Source organism: Micromys minutus (genome assembly GCF_963924665.1).
Source record: "Micromys minutus genome assembly, chromosome: 1".
NCBI lineage: Eukaryota > Metazoa > Chordata > Mammalia > Rodentia > Muridae > Micromys > Micromys minutus.
Genome location: NC_137969.1, coordinates 78,784,041 through 78,801,825, shown reverse-complemented (window position 1 = coordinate 78,801,825; position 17,785 = coordinate 78,784,041). Strand labels below are relative to the sequence as shown.

Here is a 17,785-nt window from a genome sequence, read left to right as displayed (position 1 = left end):
GTGATAGGTAGGTAGGTAGATAGATAGATAGTAGATAGATAGATAGACAGACAGACAGACAGATAGGTGATAGGTAGGTAGGTAGATAGATAGTAGATAGATAGATAGACAGACAGACAGACAGATAGGTGATAGGTAGGTAGGTAGATAGATAAATGATAGATAGATAGATAGATAGATAGATAGATAGATAGGTAGGTAGGTAGATAGATAGATAGATAGATAGATAGATAGATAGATAGATAGATAGATAGAGTCAGATCATTTGACTCCCAGTTAGGAAAAATTTCCAAGGCTTCTCTTACCCTGACAGTTGAAATCCTTCATTTCTGGAGTTGCTTCTGCCTCCCGTGATCTCCTCACCTCAGACACTGTTTATGTCACACACATCACTGGCTTGACTTTTCATGGCCCATAATCATTACTGGGCAAGCTTTGTGGTTTGATATGTGCTCTTTACTCAGACTATCCCCTCCAAAGGGCAAGCACCATGGGCTCTTTGTTAATCATTTCATCCTGAGTAACCACAGCAGTGCCTCATACATAAGGAGGCTGGAACACATACATGTTTGGAAGTGTTCAGGTGCTGAAGGGCATGACACCCACATGTCACAGCTGGCTAAGTCCCTTGTTCTCCTAAGTCTCTAAACATAAAGCACTCACTTAACTCAATGCCTGAGACATTGCAAATACACAAATGGTACCCATAATACTAAGAACAATAGCCTGGAAAATCTCTAGAGGGAGAGCCAGCCTGGCATTCCAGCAGGTGAGATGGTAACAAGAGGTGCTGTTTACCATTGCCATGACTAACTTGAAAGTGTCTTTTTCTCTAAAGCCATTTGCCATTCAAACATTTTGACCGTTTTGGCTGGACTAGTGTTGATATATGAATATACAATATATAGAGTCATAATATAGAGAGTACATGTGCTCATACATATAATACATATAAAGAAGAATTTCAAATGGGTTGTTCCAGATGGACAACGTTAAAAGGATTGAATATCAAGGTAAAGGGCCCAAAGAGACTAAGGCTGCCAAAAGCATATAAAACTGGGTGCCCAGCGGCATAACTGCCATAGAGAGAGGCACAGAATATACATGGCATTGTTAAAGTTGCTGTCTTTCTCCTGTGAGTTCTCAGCAAAGACAGATGCTATAACCACACGTACGTTATGGTTTTGATACAAGTCAAAGAGCTGTGTGCCACTGATCGCAGATCCCAAGTTTGCATGTCTGAGCTCTAAGCTCATGCTAATAAGTGGATGCCCCTAACCCTATAGGCCTTGGCATGTACACACTGGCAGAGAAACATGGGGAAGACATGCCATAAATGAGCAAAAGTATGTTTGTGGCCATTCACATAGAAATTCCAGGTCTGGGGTTCTGCTGCATGATCTAAAAGTAAAAGACCTGAGGAACCCCTAGGAATGACTTAGAAAACTGTTATTCTCTGAAAGATGAACCATGACCTCTTGCATTGCACAAGCTCCAGTCTTGGAATATATTAGAGACTAGATATTGTTAAGTGGATAAACTCTGTCAGCTGTAACATACTGCATTAGAATAACTCTATGTCAATAACAAGGTGGCATTGTGATACTTGGAACACAGGCAGAAACCTTTCTGTTAAAGCCATATATATTCATGGCATGTGTGAATTGTTGCTGTATCGAACGGTTAAAGTACAGGTTCCAAAACTATTAATGGATTCTATATTGTTGGTGGGGGCCATTTATGGATCGAGTGAAAGTTAAGAGCAGGGTGTGTGTATCTGTTCTGAACAAGAAGAAAATAGAAAACAATTATACAGTCATATTCAGCCCTTGATTATCATGGACTTGCTGGGTCAGCTCGGGAAGAACTCAGTTTGATAACATCATTCCTAATTCTTGGTTAAGACACAGGAGAACCCATATGCTAGAAGAGAGACAGTGTGCAAACCTAACTGAATGAACGGATGTGAGTTCCCCTTTGTTATCTGAGCCGTGCCGCTCTTCATTAAGAAAACCCAGATCCCATATACTTGATGTCATAACATGAAATGATCAAAGCGAATTGGGAATCAGAAGTCAATGTTAGTCAAAAATTAACGTACCCACTCAGGGCCACTGTGCTGATACTCTTCAATAGCATGAATAAACACACCAGGGTGCTAGCAAGGCCCCTGGCTCACACATGCTTTATGAAAGCTTTCTGGGAAACCGTGAAATCCGGCTGAGGTGGTTGGCAATGGTTTCCACGGCTCAGTGAAAAGTCTAAGGCTCCAATGAGTGGCCTGAACCAGTACAGGCAGCCATGACCAACCACACCCCAGACACACCCACCCATGGCACCAGCTCTACGGCCTTGTGTTCCATCAATGTCGTCCTGGATAACAGCCTTGAACTTGTTTCTTAATCATGGGTATATTTATTAAGTCATTGATCTTTACCCCCCCATAAAGCTATCAAAAGTTAAATGAAACCTGGTATTTTCTTATGACATAATCTATATTTATTGAGCAGCCATTTAGTTGACAGTGAAACCACGCACCTGCCTAATTACAAAAGAAAGCAAGATAGTGACAAAAAAATCATAATACAGACCCTCTATGAAATGTAAATATGTTATCATTAACAAATTAATATGTCCATCATTAATCCAAGGATCTTCCTTTGTCACATATATTTGACAATAATAAGCCTGATTCAGAAATTAATAATAATAATAATTATTATTAATCACCTCATGTTAGTGCTGATGTATACAAGGGGTCAGTGTCAGAACTCCACTCACCAAAAAATTAGCTTCACGCATTAAGGTAAAAAAAAAATTACTTTTTTTTCCACATAGCAATCCTCTTATGTTTGGGGGAAATTTTGAAAGGTTGTCAATAACCTGTCATTGAGCCATGGTGGCAAGTCCCTTTAAAATCTAAGCATCATTTACAAGTGATGTTCCCAGATAACCAAGCAGATTGGAGAGAATCGACGTGTGCAGCTCACGCTTCCTGTGTCTCTTACCCTCCCTCCTTCTCCAGCTCCAAGTACACACTATCACTTGTTGATTCTCTCCCAGAGAGCAAGAAGCAGTGCTGTCCCCGCCCCTTAGCCCTGACTGCACACTCAGAAATGATCCACAGCAGCCGGCAACTCTGGCTTGGAGAGCCAGCAGGCAGGGTAGAGAAGGCTGCTGAGGTGTAGTGTGGGCTGAGGAATGAAGGATGCAGGAGAGGGTTCTACCCCACTAACACCAACTCCTTAGAGATAGTCACCGTCCTTGGGTTGGACACCATGACCAAGGCAACTCTTAGAACAGAAAGCACCTAGATGGGGCTTTGCTTACAGCTTCTGAGGTTTAGTACATTATTACTATGGCAGGGAGCTTGGCAGAATGCAGCAGGCACTGGAGCAGTGGCTGAGAGCTACATTCTAATTTGTAGCTGGGAATGAGAGAGCCTAACCCTGAAGCTGACATGGGCTTTTGAAGCCTCAAAGCCCACCCCCAGTGATGAATTTCCTCCAATGAGGCTACAACTACTTCAGCAAGGGCACGCCTTCCAATTCTTCTCATCCTTTCAAACAGTACCACTCCCTAGTGACTAAGGATTCAAAAGAGGCGAGCCTACGGGGCCATTCTGATTCAAACCACCAGAATGACCAATATTACTTTTTACTGAGGTCGGTGACATGCAAATCTAAAAATTATACCTTGAATGGTAAATTTTGTTCTAACGTTTCTATGGAATTTGTGTTTCCAGATCACAGAATCTTTTATGGAATCAGCCATTGTCCAATATTTCCCAACACACTGTGAGATGTGGAGTGGAAGGAACCCTGAGCTCAGGAGCTTTTTTTCCCAAGAAATGACAGAAGCATCTTCTGCTTCTTTCAAAAGCAATCAAGCCAAAGGAGGAGGGATTTGTAACTCGGACATAGGTGCCTTTTTTAGCCAATAAGAGTGAGGTGACTTCACTTGCTCGTGGCCGCTCTCAGAGAGTACTCGTACAGTGTGCATGCACTGTACTACAAATACCAGTGACCTCACTGGTTAGAACAGGGCTATTGACATTTACAAAACAGTTCCGTTTCAAGCCATGTTCTCCTCAATCTAGCACTAAGATTTTTATGATACCTTAATGACTTTATGAGACCAAGGGGATTTTCTGTGCCTCTACTGCTATGAGATATAAATAAGGAGTAAGTCGTGGGATGATACTGTTAACGCTGAGCACGAGCCAGAACACCACTATTATCGACATTTATGTTTTTACAGAGATATCAAATTCTCCAAGAAGAAAACGTGTATGATGATCTAATACTAGTGTGAAGACTAGAAGTCTCACCATGCTTCTAGACTTTCATTGATACCATAGCAACAACTCCACTATGCCTCTCTCATGGCAGCTTCCCTATTGCCCCATGCCTTTGTGACACATTGTTTAGTAAAAACTGCTTTCACTAAACTGTACGAGTGACTTGATTATTAATATAAGGAAAAAGTTTCCAACTCCTGACCCATAAATTCATTTATTTTGGTCATCAAAATAGGACTATACTTAAGAAATGAGCAGGAAAGGAAAATCAACCGGAACATTGTAAAACTAAAGACCTCTAAGAAGAAAAGCGGGGCTTCTTTAAAGCAGTATTTACGTACGGACATCCCTGGTGTCTGGAATCCAGCATCCCAACAGTATCTGTTAATTTCACTTTAGAAACTCTGGGGGACGTCGCTCTCCATGGCTTACCTCATCGTCTTTATACCAGGACAAGCTCTCTGCAGTGAGGACAAACCAGTAGCCCTTCGAGCCTCCTTTCATGATGCCAATGTTGCTGACGGTCAGCCAGCCTTTACGGATCACCTGCAAAAAAGCAGACAGCAGCAGAAGCATTGAGTCAAGGCGAGATGGGATCGATAGTGAGAACAGCATTGCCCGCCCTCCGCGCACTCAGCTTCCACTGAGCTGTCTGAGGAAGTGCATCTTCCAGACATTTAGATGGCTAGAGGGAGGTCTTATCCGTCCGTGAACAAAACAAAAATCTTGGACTCATATGGCCGGCAGAAGCAGAGTTGACTACAGTAGACAAGAACGAGAAGCATCAGCCTGTCAGATTGGTACCAGCCTATTTACCGCAGTGTTGCTACAACAAAACATATTTTGTTGATTGATTCAATAGACTTCATGCCCGCTACACCATCACTCCATCCAGGCTACTGGTCCACTTGTCTGCCCCGCTTGAAGCTCGTTAAAACTAGTAACAGACACTGGTCAGCAAATGGCAAAAACCAGAGACTCAAGCCAACCAATTAGATTCTTGTTAACAACCCTGAATAAGGCTGATTAAGGAAGAAAGCTGAATTAATGAGCTAAAAGGAAAAGTCTGGGGCCTTAGCACAGTCTTGATTTATCCACCTCCTCCTTATGGTGTTAATTGCCATAGAGTAAAATCTGAAACATCTTAAAAAAAAATCATTCAATGATTTTCAAATTCTAAAATGTTAACAACTGGGTGACAAATTTGACAGAACTTAAAAGGAGTATTTAAGAAAAAATGCGTTTTTCTTCACAGTGATTATAAAGTTAACGTATTCCCCACATGGAATAGTTTACCATATCCTCTGTGCTAGATGGTTTTATTGTCTCTGAACAAGGCATGCAATTCTATATGGGATTTTACATTATCCTGAAGTTGGAAACGTACCCTATTTCAAAAGCAGTCACTGTCCTAGACACCCCTAAATTTAATATATATATATTTGTTGAATGACTATTGGCTTCTGAAGGTAGACTAAAATACTCTAATAATAAGATTTTGTATTTCTAATAAACTTTACTTTGAAACTTAAAAAATACCATGGGAAAATTATGAAATAGAACAACATTCACTGCTGATTTTTCAAACTTCCCTGCAAGCTAGCAAAGCAGATATGTGATGCCTTGTTTCAGCATCTCTGCTGTGCATCTCTTTCCTCAAGGCCTTGTTGGTTTTACACATCCCCAGAGAGCACCTCTCCTAGGCCTGACTGAGGTGGGTTTCAGCTCCCTTTTATGCTCTACCATAGGAAGAAGACAATGTACCTTAAAGTACAATTCCTACCAGACACACAGGAGTTATTCAAATGTTTTCTAAAAGGAAAAAATAAAACAAACAAAAAAAAAAAAGAAAACCAAAAACACCATAGAATCCAAAACTAGGTATTCTCTGAGTAAATCAGAACACACACACATGACGTTAAGGGATCTGCATTTTAATACATTTGAGAGGAGAGCCTTACTCTTACTTCAGACTAAAGACTGTTGACCATATTTATACAATGCATAAATTTTAACTCTGTCTTCCTTAGAGGAAATGATCGCTGTGAGACTTCAGTAAAACAGATTAAAAGATTTTTACCCCAATACTGTGCCATCCTATCAGGTCCTAAAATTTATCAGCAGAGAACACTACAATTATTTCACTTCATTCAGTGTCTTTGGATGTAGAAGAGCTCTTCCGGGTCTACAATGACAAATTACTGCTTTACCTATTAGTAGAGCAGGCTGGATCCAACAAGCTGGGCCATAAATTTCATTCCATAAATTTTTTAAAGAATCTGTTTGTTTGTTTGTTTAAAGTGAAAATAGCAGAGGGGTTCCATTGTGTCCTTAGGGATCTTGTATTTTAGCAGGAAAAGGAAATCCAAAAAGGCATAGTTTCCACATAATCATATAGTAAGAGACGCTCACCAACATAAAGGGTATTTAGGAGGGCATGCTGGATTGCCCTGAGAAGAGGGTTCCAAAACAGGAGCTGGAAGGTGGTTCAAAAATAGGGTCACGTAATTTGTTTGTTTGTTTTTCATAGAAGATCTTATGTATGTATGTGTGTATGTATGTATATGTATATGGTGGGGCTCCTGTATGCTCTCTTTCTCTCTGCTTCTAAAATCCATTAAAAAAAGAAAGAAGAACTAGTGAAGGCTGGAAATGGAGGTAGGCTGAAACTAAAGCAAGATGCTAAATTTTACTATTTCACTTTTCTCCAAAATCCAGAGGTAAATTCTAAATGTATGTCTCTGATACAAGTATTCTCATTTTTAAACTCACCAGATTTCTCAGTGGATAAAGGCACTGGTTTCCAGACATAAGTGAAACAGGGCGAGGGCCAACTCCTGTAATTTAATTTGTCCTCTGCTCATGTACATGAACAAATAAAGGTTATCTTTTTAAAAATTGTGTGCAGCACTATTGTATTTATAGAGTGAATGAATTATATCAAAACTACTTAGAAATAAATTCCAAACTATGATGTGACAAAGAAAAATATTGTTAGCTGTCTTGAAAACATTGTATGAGATACGTATGTATCAACTTCTTAACACTGCTAGCTTTGTTGCTGACCTCTTAGATACCCTGTAGGAATAACAAGTAAAAGGTGGCCATAAAAGACTGGAAACAAAATTAGAAATAGAGGTATTAAGGTCCTAGAAGTCAAGAAAAATAGAATCTCAAACTTATCAAGTTCAGTAAAGAGGGGTCATTGATGTCCAAGCATTTGGATTTTTGCTATGCCAGTTTCAGTGTGATGGTGGGGTGGGGAGGGGAGGCTCCCTGCGATGGAAAGGACAAAGAATTAAAATGGACAAAACAGATGAAGAGAGAGCATCCTAGAGAGGGTAAAACCAGCATAGGTGCTGGGATCAAAAGGACAGAAGGGTCGGGTTTGGTTAGGTTTGGTTTGGTTTGGTTTGGTTTGGTTTGGTTTGGTTTGGTTTGGTTTGGTTTTGTTTGGTTTGGTTTGGTTTGGTTTGGTTTTGGTTTGGTTTGGGTTGGGTTTAGTTTTGGTTTTGGTTTGGTTTAGTTTGGGTTGGTTTGGTTTGGTTTGGTTTGGTTTGGTTTGGTTTGGTTTTGGTTTGGTTTGGTTTGGCTTGATTTGGTTTGGTTGCTTTTCTTTCCATCTAGGCAACTGTTTAAAGGAAACTAATTATCAGGGAGGAGCAGGTTGGTGATGCTAGAAGATGAAAAGAGCAAGGAAGATGGGAGTAGGGAGTGGGGTTGGGGGAGGGGCTAGCTTTGAATGGGGCTACCTTACTTCCTGAGCCTCAGGAGGATGGCAGAAAGAGTAAGGGTAGGGTAGTAAGAGATCCTGTAGTCCTTCCTACAGGAAACTGCTCTAAGTCTAGGGAGGTGGTGGTTGATCTTTTATTCCGTTAACGTGAGTGTTGGTCAACAGCAGAGAAGCAAGGATAGGAGGCTGAAAGGAAGGTCTCAGGAGTGGGGACACTCAGTCATAGAAGGAGAATGAGAATATTAGTGGTGGTTCAGGAGGGCCAGGGTGAAAGCTGAGCATGAAGAAACAGCACTGCTGTCCTACTGTGTCCCAGAGGCTCTGTGGATGTCTAACATGGGATGAGACACTAGATCCTGCTGGATCGAGCACACAGAATAGCCCTGGCAGAAAAGCTGGACTAGGATGGAGGTGGGAGAACCAACACTGAGAGAAAATGAGAAGAAAGAAAGGAACCTGAGAATCCAGTGAGGTATATAGACAGTGGTTCTCAACCACTGTGGTGCTGTGAGCTGTAACCCCTTTGACAAACCCCTATCTCAAAAAAAAATTTACATTAGGATTCATAACAATATCAAGATTACAGTCATGAAGCAGCAACTAAAATGATGGTTGGGAACATGAGGAGCTGTGTTAAAAACTCACAGCATTAAAAAGCTTAAGGGCCGGTGATGTAGTAGAAGGCAAGAACAGAGCTTAGACTTGTAAGACAATGTGGAACAATAAATTGCCTGCTGTTACCGGCACTACTGGATTCATCACTCAAGCATGCACCACTATTTCCAGACACATTTAATGTTATGGCTGAAACAGTGTTTACTAAACATTGTTTAGTCTGGTGGATATAGTCAATCGAGCTACTTGAAAACCAGAAATTACTAAGAATGTGAGTAGTAGAGGACTTGCCCTTCATGTGTAAGTCACCCTGGATTTGATTTCCAGCATCACACACACACACACACACACACACACACACACACACACACACACACACACCTACAGACACTGACATACTCACTCACACATAGAAATACATACCTACAGACACTGATATACTCACTCACACACACAAATACACACCTACAGACACTGATATACTCACTCACACACACAAATACACACCTACAAACACTGACATACTCACACATAAACACACTCACACACAGAGACATTGACACACTGACACACATACATATACACACACACCTAGAGACACTGACACACACACACATAAACACACACAGAGAGATACTGACACACTCTCTCACACACAGACACACACACTCACACACAGACACCCATATTCACAAACACACACTCATACACACAGACACACTCACACAAATACTCTCACACACATACTCACACGTACCCTCAGTGACACACAGACACACACCCATAGACACATACTCTTTCACTCACACACATACACAGACACACACTCTTACACATACACTCACACACACTCATATAGACTCAACAAACTCACACAAGACACTGTCACACACACACTCACACATACAGTCATACACACAGAGACACACATACTCTAAAGGTTTGAAATAAAAATACGATGTATTAAATATTCTCCATATGATGACACTTCAGTCATTTGCATCCCAATAGGTTTTCTGGTTTGGAGAGAAGCACATGACCAATGTAGCTGATTCAGGCACACACCTCCCTTGTCGCTGCTTAGGGAATTTATGGCACTGTCTTCAGCACTGAGCACTGACAACAATTTACAGAGGCTCAGGAAGGTTCTCTTCTTTCCAGAGAGACAAAAACACATTTTTCACAAACAGATGACAATCGGTTTAAAATGGGAGTTTGGAAAATAAGTATTTCTTACATTGCTTTTCACAGAGAAACTGAAGGAGAAGCCAGGGATCATGGGAAAATAGGGCTGACACGGGAGAAGATCCTGTTGAAATGGCAGAGCCAACCAAGCCTGGTGATTTAGTCTCCATCATCCCAGCCCTTCAGAGGCTATAGCAGAAGATAGCCACATGTTCGAGGTCAGCCTGGGCCACGGGTGAAAGAGATCCTCCTTCAGACAATAAACAAAACAAGCCCCAAAAGCTCAGAATACAAGGGGTGTGTGTACAAAGGGAAAATTAACAAGGAAAACAAAGAGCAGCAAGAGAGAAAGGGAAAAAAAACAGTATTTGAATATAAATGCAAAGGAAATAGGAAGAGCTATAGCATCCTTTGGTATTCACATTTGAGGTTGCAAAAAAAAAAAAATTAGCACAATAACTGCTTATGCCTCTTAGGGTTTGAGCATCAAATTCTGTCATGAGTAACCAAGTAAACAAGAGCCAGCAGCCCCTTCATTACCAGACTACAGGGACCTTGGGAGTGGAGAGGACATGTTCTCATTTGTTTAGCTGGAGACAATTGCCTTTTTCTTTTTAATTAACTACTATGAGTGTCACCCAAGCTATTTTTTGGCAACTGCAAAAGGTTTGCAAACAACCACAGGACCAGCAGTCAAGAGACTGGACCAGTCTTACCCTTGCCCCTTATGGAAGACTACCCTGAGAGAGCTCTACTAGGATTCCTGCATGCAGCAAGAAGCAGGCATTGCCAGGGTTGGCAAACCCTGCATGTTAAGGGCCTACGTTCAGAGCACAACATCTGGTCATTATATTAAATGATAAAAGGAATTAAATTATGGAAGAAAAAAAAAGCACACAAGGAGAAGTTCCAATGTGGTCGAGGCCTTAAACTTTATTTGTGAACAAGGAGTTTTGACCCTGGCCTTGCTTACGGAAGACCCTGCAAGCTCTTTCTTTGTCTTTTTCCAGCTGTGCAGCTGTCTTTTACTGTTGCAGCTTGGGAAGTGGTTGCAGAACACTGACTGTTTGATAGTCTGGCCACGGTAGATTACAAAAGCTCCCAAATAGCCATTCCCCTCACTACAGTTCAGAGTTTGCAGGGCTCACCTGACCTGACACTGGGAGCTTACTGGATCCAGCCAAGCTTGAAGTCAAGCCAGTCCCTGATGGCTTGGGAGAAGCCTCTGTTGCAAGGACAGGCATCCTCAGAACAGACAGCTTATTCAGAATCTGGTTGGCAGAGATGTTTCCAGCAGGTGTGCCCCGGTCTAATAAGGGAAAAGTGTTTCCCAATGTACAGGCATCTGAATGCAAGGTGTGAAAGTGGATTTACCACGTTGATACTAAGTAATATCTGAGAGTCATGGGTGCACAGGATACTCGTGAGGGTGGAGCCCTATTAAGGCTTGGCTTAGGGGGGAATTATATCAGCATTCTGAATAGTTTGCCCCACTATAATACACTGCCATCACCAGAAGCCCAATGCTGTAAGTCTTCTTAGTCTTGGAATAGAACCATCGGCCAAGTAAGCTTTTTCTTGTGATAATTTACTGCTTCGAGTGTTTCATTATAGTGATGGAAAATTAAATAACTTAGTGAGAAGCAGGAAAATATTTCAATGTCAAATGCTAAGGAAAAACAAGTTTGCTGTGGAGACCCATTCAGAGTACAGCTGCTGTAGGGGAGTCACTTGGATGAGAGAGCCACCGTTTCTGAGGCTTCCTGTTGGAGAGGTATTGGCAGATGCCACTAATTCATTGTTCTACAAATACTCAGATTTTGTAAATTCCTTTTGGAATATAATCCTTTGGCTTCAAGTATGGAGGACTTTGAAGTAAGAAGGAGATTATAGTCACATCTAGGGCATGACTATTAGTTGATGTTTTACTACTGATGTGTAACATCTTCTAACACATCTCTGATGTCAGTTGATTGTTGAAGAATCTCGGACAGGTCATGAAAAGAAACTGGTGGAATATAATTGGAAACAAGATATAGAGTAGGGATCTACATCCAAGGAATAAATATCCAACGTTGAGCACACAGCAGCCACAGAGTGAGCTTTGATCAGAACTCTTTTTGAATGACTGCAGAGTCCTTTGTGCTCTGGTTGTCTTAAAAAGATGCCCATGGGAGCCACACTAGCCTTGGAGAAGTGGTTTTCAAGACCAGTGAAATGTTGGCCTCTTCTCAAAGAAGACCCCAGCCACTAGTAACTTTCAGCTTGCTGGCTAAAGTCGGTAAAACAGAAGGAGGCGTATTGTGAGGATGAACAGGGAGGGTTAGGGTGGAGAAGAACTGACTATTTCCTGCTTTGCTCTCCCAGTAAGAACTAAGGGACTGTTTACACTGGCACACCCAGAAAGAGGCATCGAGCAGTGTGGTCCACACCTTTCTCTTCCTTTCCTTTGCCCCTGTTTTCTGTAAAAAAAAAAAAAAAAGAAAAGAAAGAAAAAAAATTGCCATTGTGAGAGACATATTCAATAGATTAAAGTGCCCGAGGATATATCTCACTTAAGAGTCAGCTGAGCAGGGGTTTCTAAACTCCTATAGAAGAACCAGGCACTGTGCAGGATGCCTTGAAATAAGGTTCACAGCAGACCCAGGAAAGTCTTAACAGTGACTGACTTACTATAAAAAAAAGAGGTTTTCATGTCAGATGGACTAACCTCACAATTGAGACAAAGCATATATAATAATGCTTAATGGCCCAATTAAGATGGAACATGAAATATTTGCGGAAACACCCTTTTATTCAAGACTGGAACATCTGTCACCACTCTGAAGGACTTGGCTATACAACACTTGTGTGTTTGGGTGTCCCTTCATGGCTCTGACTTTCTAGGAAATCAGAGTCTAACTCTGACCCCATTTCTAGGAACCCAAGGACAGCAACAACAGGCAGCATTTCCTCCGTGCCAGGAACTGAGCTAACAGCTCCACACACACTCTGAGACTTCTTTTAATCCACATAATGATCTTATGAGGAAGGTAATGTGTTCCTTATGTGGCTGAGGAAGAGACAGAGTTTTGGTTCTTTCCTGACAGCCAGGCCCATGCTAGTAACCAACTAGTAACCAACAAGTAACCAGCTATTAACCAGCTACTAACGTTGAAGGGTTTATACCCCATATGTCATTTTGCTCTACTTGGAAAAATATATTTTCAACATTTCACTGAAATAAACTCTCCCTGCTAGTTTCACTTCAGGACCCATTCATTCATTCATTCATTCATTCATTCATTCCTTTCGCCACAGTACAGATGAAGATGCTTACTATAGTATGGATTCTAATAACAGTAATGACAAACAGTCATCAAACCACACAGAACTGTCAGGACAAACATCTATTTCCAATTATTGCTACCTGGAAGGTACTGGGCTTACTTGACCCGTGTTTGCCTTGTATACATAATCTGAAAAAAATAACACCTATAGCACAAAGCTGTTGTGAGACTCATGTGAGTTACTGCATGGTAAGGATTCAGATCACCACCTCCTAACACTACATGCTGTATGTATAAAATTATTTTGATTGCATTTGTTAGTGTAAAAGTAGAAAGAAGCAATTGTATTGTATTGCAATTGTAAATTGGTGATAATATAAAATTGTCTTCCTTTATTCCTCAGTTTCCCTCCATCTCCTCCTCAACATTCCAATAATATGAATAATATTAAAATTTCAGCTGACATCTGATACTGCTTGTTTAATGCAGGCCCTGTCTTGAAGTCCTTTTAATGTGTAGTGAAAAAGAAAGTATGTTGAAAATCTGACGCAGGATTCAAAATAACAGTGGAAATAAACCCAAGCACACAACATAAAAAAAAATGGTCCCGGGCTTGTCACTGGGAAAGCCCCTGAAACCAGCTTGCCCGTGTTAAGTATAGATCTCCCTCCACTGACTGAAAACACTCTAATACAGTGCAGTCAAAGCTGGAAATAAGAAACCAGTCACAAGCTTTCATCTCTCCTTTTGATTGGAACACCCCGGCTGCCAGGAGGGTAAGTAACACTTGATGCTTCTCCTTAAACCTTACCGACTTCTACTTCACTACAGTGGTGGAAATTTCCATTGTGAATAGATCAGTAAAGCTCACTGTCAGACAGAAACCCAAGTGGCTAATCGCACCTGATGAGGGAAGCGACCCTTCCCATTTTATTTTCTGGAATGTCCTCATCTTTTAAAATGCTGCTGCTGCAGAGCCTCCAATCCTCCCCCCCCCTTTCCCCCCCTGTCGCCCCTCCCATCCACTCTGCCCTGTGAGCAGAGCCTCCAATCCTCCCCCCCCCCGTCCCCCCCTCCCATCCACTCTGCCCTGTGAGCAGAGCCTCCAATCCTCCCCCCCCCGTCCCCCCTCCCATCCACTCTGCCCTGTGAGCAGAGCCTCCAATCCCCCCCCCCGTCCCCCCTCCCATCCACTCTGCCCTGTGAGCAGAGCCTCCAATCCTCCCCCCCCCCCCCCCGTCCCCTCTCCCATCCACTCTGCCCTGTGAGCAGAGCCTCCAATCCTCCCCCCCCCCCCGTCCCCCCTCCCATCCACTCTGCCCTGTGAGCAGAGCCTCCAATCCCCCCCCATCCCCCCTCCCATCCACTCTGCCCTGTGAGGTGTCTGACTCCTGGGGATTTTCCTGTCAGAAGGTGGTTTTTTTTTTTTTTAAACTCTGTGGCTCACTCAGCTTTTGTGTTATCTAGATTCCAAAAGTCGCTGCTGGGAATTTCTTCTGTTCTTGCCGTTCTGAGGAGCTCATTTTGGCATTGCTTCTGCCCCAGGCACCGCTGTTTTGAAGCTGTTTCTTCTCATCTTTTACTCAGCTCAACCTCTCTGAGATCTGGCCCATTAACTATGATGAAAATCATGGCTCCACTTTCGTTCATGTGTTTTCCTCCTGCGTATCTTTTCCATGTGAAGAGCTCCCTTTGAAGTTGCTGGGCTCTCAGTGTGGAAGGGATTCCACGTGACACAAAACAGGGTGGGAACCAAGCCTGGCATCTATTTCTCTACATTTGAGGACAAAAACTACATTACACAGAGGAAAAGCGATACTCAAAATTAGCAGGGCCTGAATAAAGTGTTGAACAGTTAAAAAAAAAAAAAAAAGTAGTCCAGAGAAAAGACAAATTAATTTAGCAGATAGGAATTATTTTATAGTCTTCTAGTTAGCACCTGATACGTGTTGGAATGTGTATGGCAAACTCAATAATAAGCCAAAATAATGACAACGAAATAGAAAAACTGGCTCCAATTCTTGACCTTAACGGAGGAGCTTTCAGATACCGAGGAAGCAGACACTTAGCAAACAACGAATGCACATCAAAGTCACAACTGCTGCAGGAGCTTTAAAAGAACGGTGACCATGTGGATCATTAGGGCAAGCTTGAGGCTTTTAGAACGTGCGATAAAACCTGAGGGGAGTTAAGAGAACATGGGGTTTGGGGTGGCACCCAGTGTGGCCGTTAAGCAAGAAGGGACTGTGAACATGATGAGCCGGCAGAGAAGGCTAGCTACGTTTGGCTCTGCGACTTATGTGAAAAGCATTTGGTCTGTATCCTTTGAGGTGCTTTTAAAGGAAAGCAGTCATGTAAGATTTACTTCACATAAAAGCTCCCCTTTCCGCTCCGGTTTGGTGAAGAGATTACAGAAAAGGAGCAGGGAGAGTGGGAGACGGAGAGAGAGAGAGAGAGCTCAGTGCTGCAGAGCCCAGAGCAACGGAGGGCGATAACTTTGGCAGGCACATTGGAAGTCGGACATATGGGGATGCAGCCGGATCAGAGGGATGCTTGGGGAGAGAAATCAGTGTGGCAATGATGAATGAGATCGGCGGGATGAGAGGGTGAGGTGTCAGGGATGGCTCCCAGAGTTTCAGTCTGTGAAACTGAGCAGACCCAGAAGGCGCGTCCACAGGGGGAGAGGAGTGTGTGCTTGGGGAAGGGATGAGTCAAGAGTTCTGTCTCGACATGTCCTAGTAAGAATGCGCAAAACAGAACAGCAGTAAAGTCGCCTAGAGAAGGTCGACAGACTTGTGAACCATTGGTTTGTAGATGTGAATAAACTGTAGTTGTCGGGGAGGACGGGGAGATAAATTGGGTGTCTGGACCAGAGGAGGGCCCTGGTCTGAGCCTTAAGGACAGGAAGCATGCTGGGTAAAGGTACGAACAAGTGAGGAAGGGGTAGCTGGAAGGGTGAGAGAAGAAAGAGCACTGCACCTTCCAAAGCCCATTGGAAGAGAGAATGCTTTACTGACAGATCAAGAGGTTCAGTGTCCCTGTGAGGGAACGTCAAATTAAAAGAAAATATTTTCATTGGTTTGGGTAACACAGAAGCTGTCAAAGAGATGACATCTAATCTAGCAGGGCATCAGCCTGGGCAATCCTGGGCAAAGGGTCACAGGAGCTGAAGATACTAGACCTGGGCACTGGAGGTTCCTGCTGTGTCTGCCCTTTAGCCTTTCATTTCTACATAGGGGGAACAGCTTCTACGGCAGGACTTAGTGTCTCTAATGGCCGCACAGACACATGAGAACTGATATAAGAGCATTCAACGTAAGAACCATGTGTTTTGCTAGCATGCTGACCATACCTCACTGGCTAGTCTTTCTGTGCCCCGATGGCGCAGGCAGACAGAAAGGTAAGCAATAGAGCTGATGTTTGCCCATACTGCTGTGATTAATAAAATAATTCAACCCCTTTGCCTCCCCCCACCTCTCCCCAAAACTCTTCACAAATTAGTTCTTTTAGAGTTTGGTACAGCCTGTTTTGATCACGTTATGGATCTGTTTAAGAAGTTCCTGGGAATGGTGGTCCATACAGATAGGGAACAAGATTAGCTGTCAGATATTCAGGTGGAACCCTGACATCAATTGATTAATATTGAGTAATAAGAAACTGCCAACAAGGCCCAAGGGCTGGGGCTGCCAGTCCAGCTCCACAAACCTGTTTATCCTACAGTACCTCGGAAGCATACAAAGCTCTTGGAGATTCTCGGTGAATCCCGGTATTAAATAAAAACCAGCCATACCTGCCTACACGCCATACACTCATGATGATAATATACCATCACGAATACTGCTCCTTTGAGGAAAATGTATCAGTTACTCTAGCACGGAAGTTTAGTTTTTCATTTCTTCCAACAGAAAGTTGGAGACATTAGTTTCTCATGTTTTATGGATTAAATGTTTTACGAATTGTGTCAGCATAGACTGTTAAAGCATCTACAGCATAAAGGCTAGCAGCTTTCTGTTACTAGAGACTGCTTCTTGTATAAAACTATAGGGTCGACCTTCATCTGCTTGATCATGCCTTCCACACAAGACCTAGGCCCCACAGCAGAGGTTTTCAACCTTCCTGATGCTATGGTGAATGCCTTTAAAACAGTCCTTCCTTCATTCTGTGGTCACCCCAACCATAAAATTATTTCATTTTGTACCTACTTCATAACTGTAACGTTGCTACTGTTATAAACTATAACGTATCTGATAAGCAGGATATCTGATATGATACCCCTGTAAAAGGGTCATTCAACCCCCAAGGGGGTGGCAACCCACAGGTGGAGAAACACTACCTGAGGGCATAGCTTCCTGAGGGGTGCTGTGATCACATGTATCTGAAACAGTTCTTTCCACCACAGAATGCTAGAAAAAAAGAGCACATCTTCCATCTGTTTAAGGCATCTCTTAGCATTCTTTAAGGACTTTTATGCTACTCACTCTAAGGAGATAAAATGATGGACCCCCTTCCTATGAACAACCTTTTCCTCTTTCCTCATGCCCAAGTTCACCTTAGCTAACTGATTATGCTTTTAAATATAGAGCGAACATGATACCTATGGGGCTCACAGTCAAAAGTGTAAGAACATATTGAGGAAAATTTAGAGTCACTCTATGCTTAAAGACAACAGACATTGGGCCCAAG

At 42.5% G+C, this 17,785-nt stretch overlaps 1 protein-coding gene across 6 annotated transcripts in view; it reads right to left on the bottom strand.

The window, feature by feature from the left end:
* DNM3 (dynamin 3) overlaps positions 1–17,785 on the bottom strand; it is a gene marked incomplete at its 3' end in the record, with an annotated part of 461,945 nt that overhangs the window by 231,438 nt on the left and 212,722 nt on the right. For all 6 annotated transcript variants that reach the window (XM_080942239.1, XM_080942242.1, XM_080942240.1 and 3 more), the window contains one exon: positions 4,733–4,846. In XM_080942239.1, the coding sequence (XP_080798365.1) occupies positions 4,733–4,846 (114 nt within the window). The remainder of the gene's footprint in view (positions 1–4,732; positions 4,847–17,785) is intronic.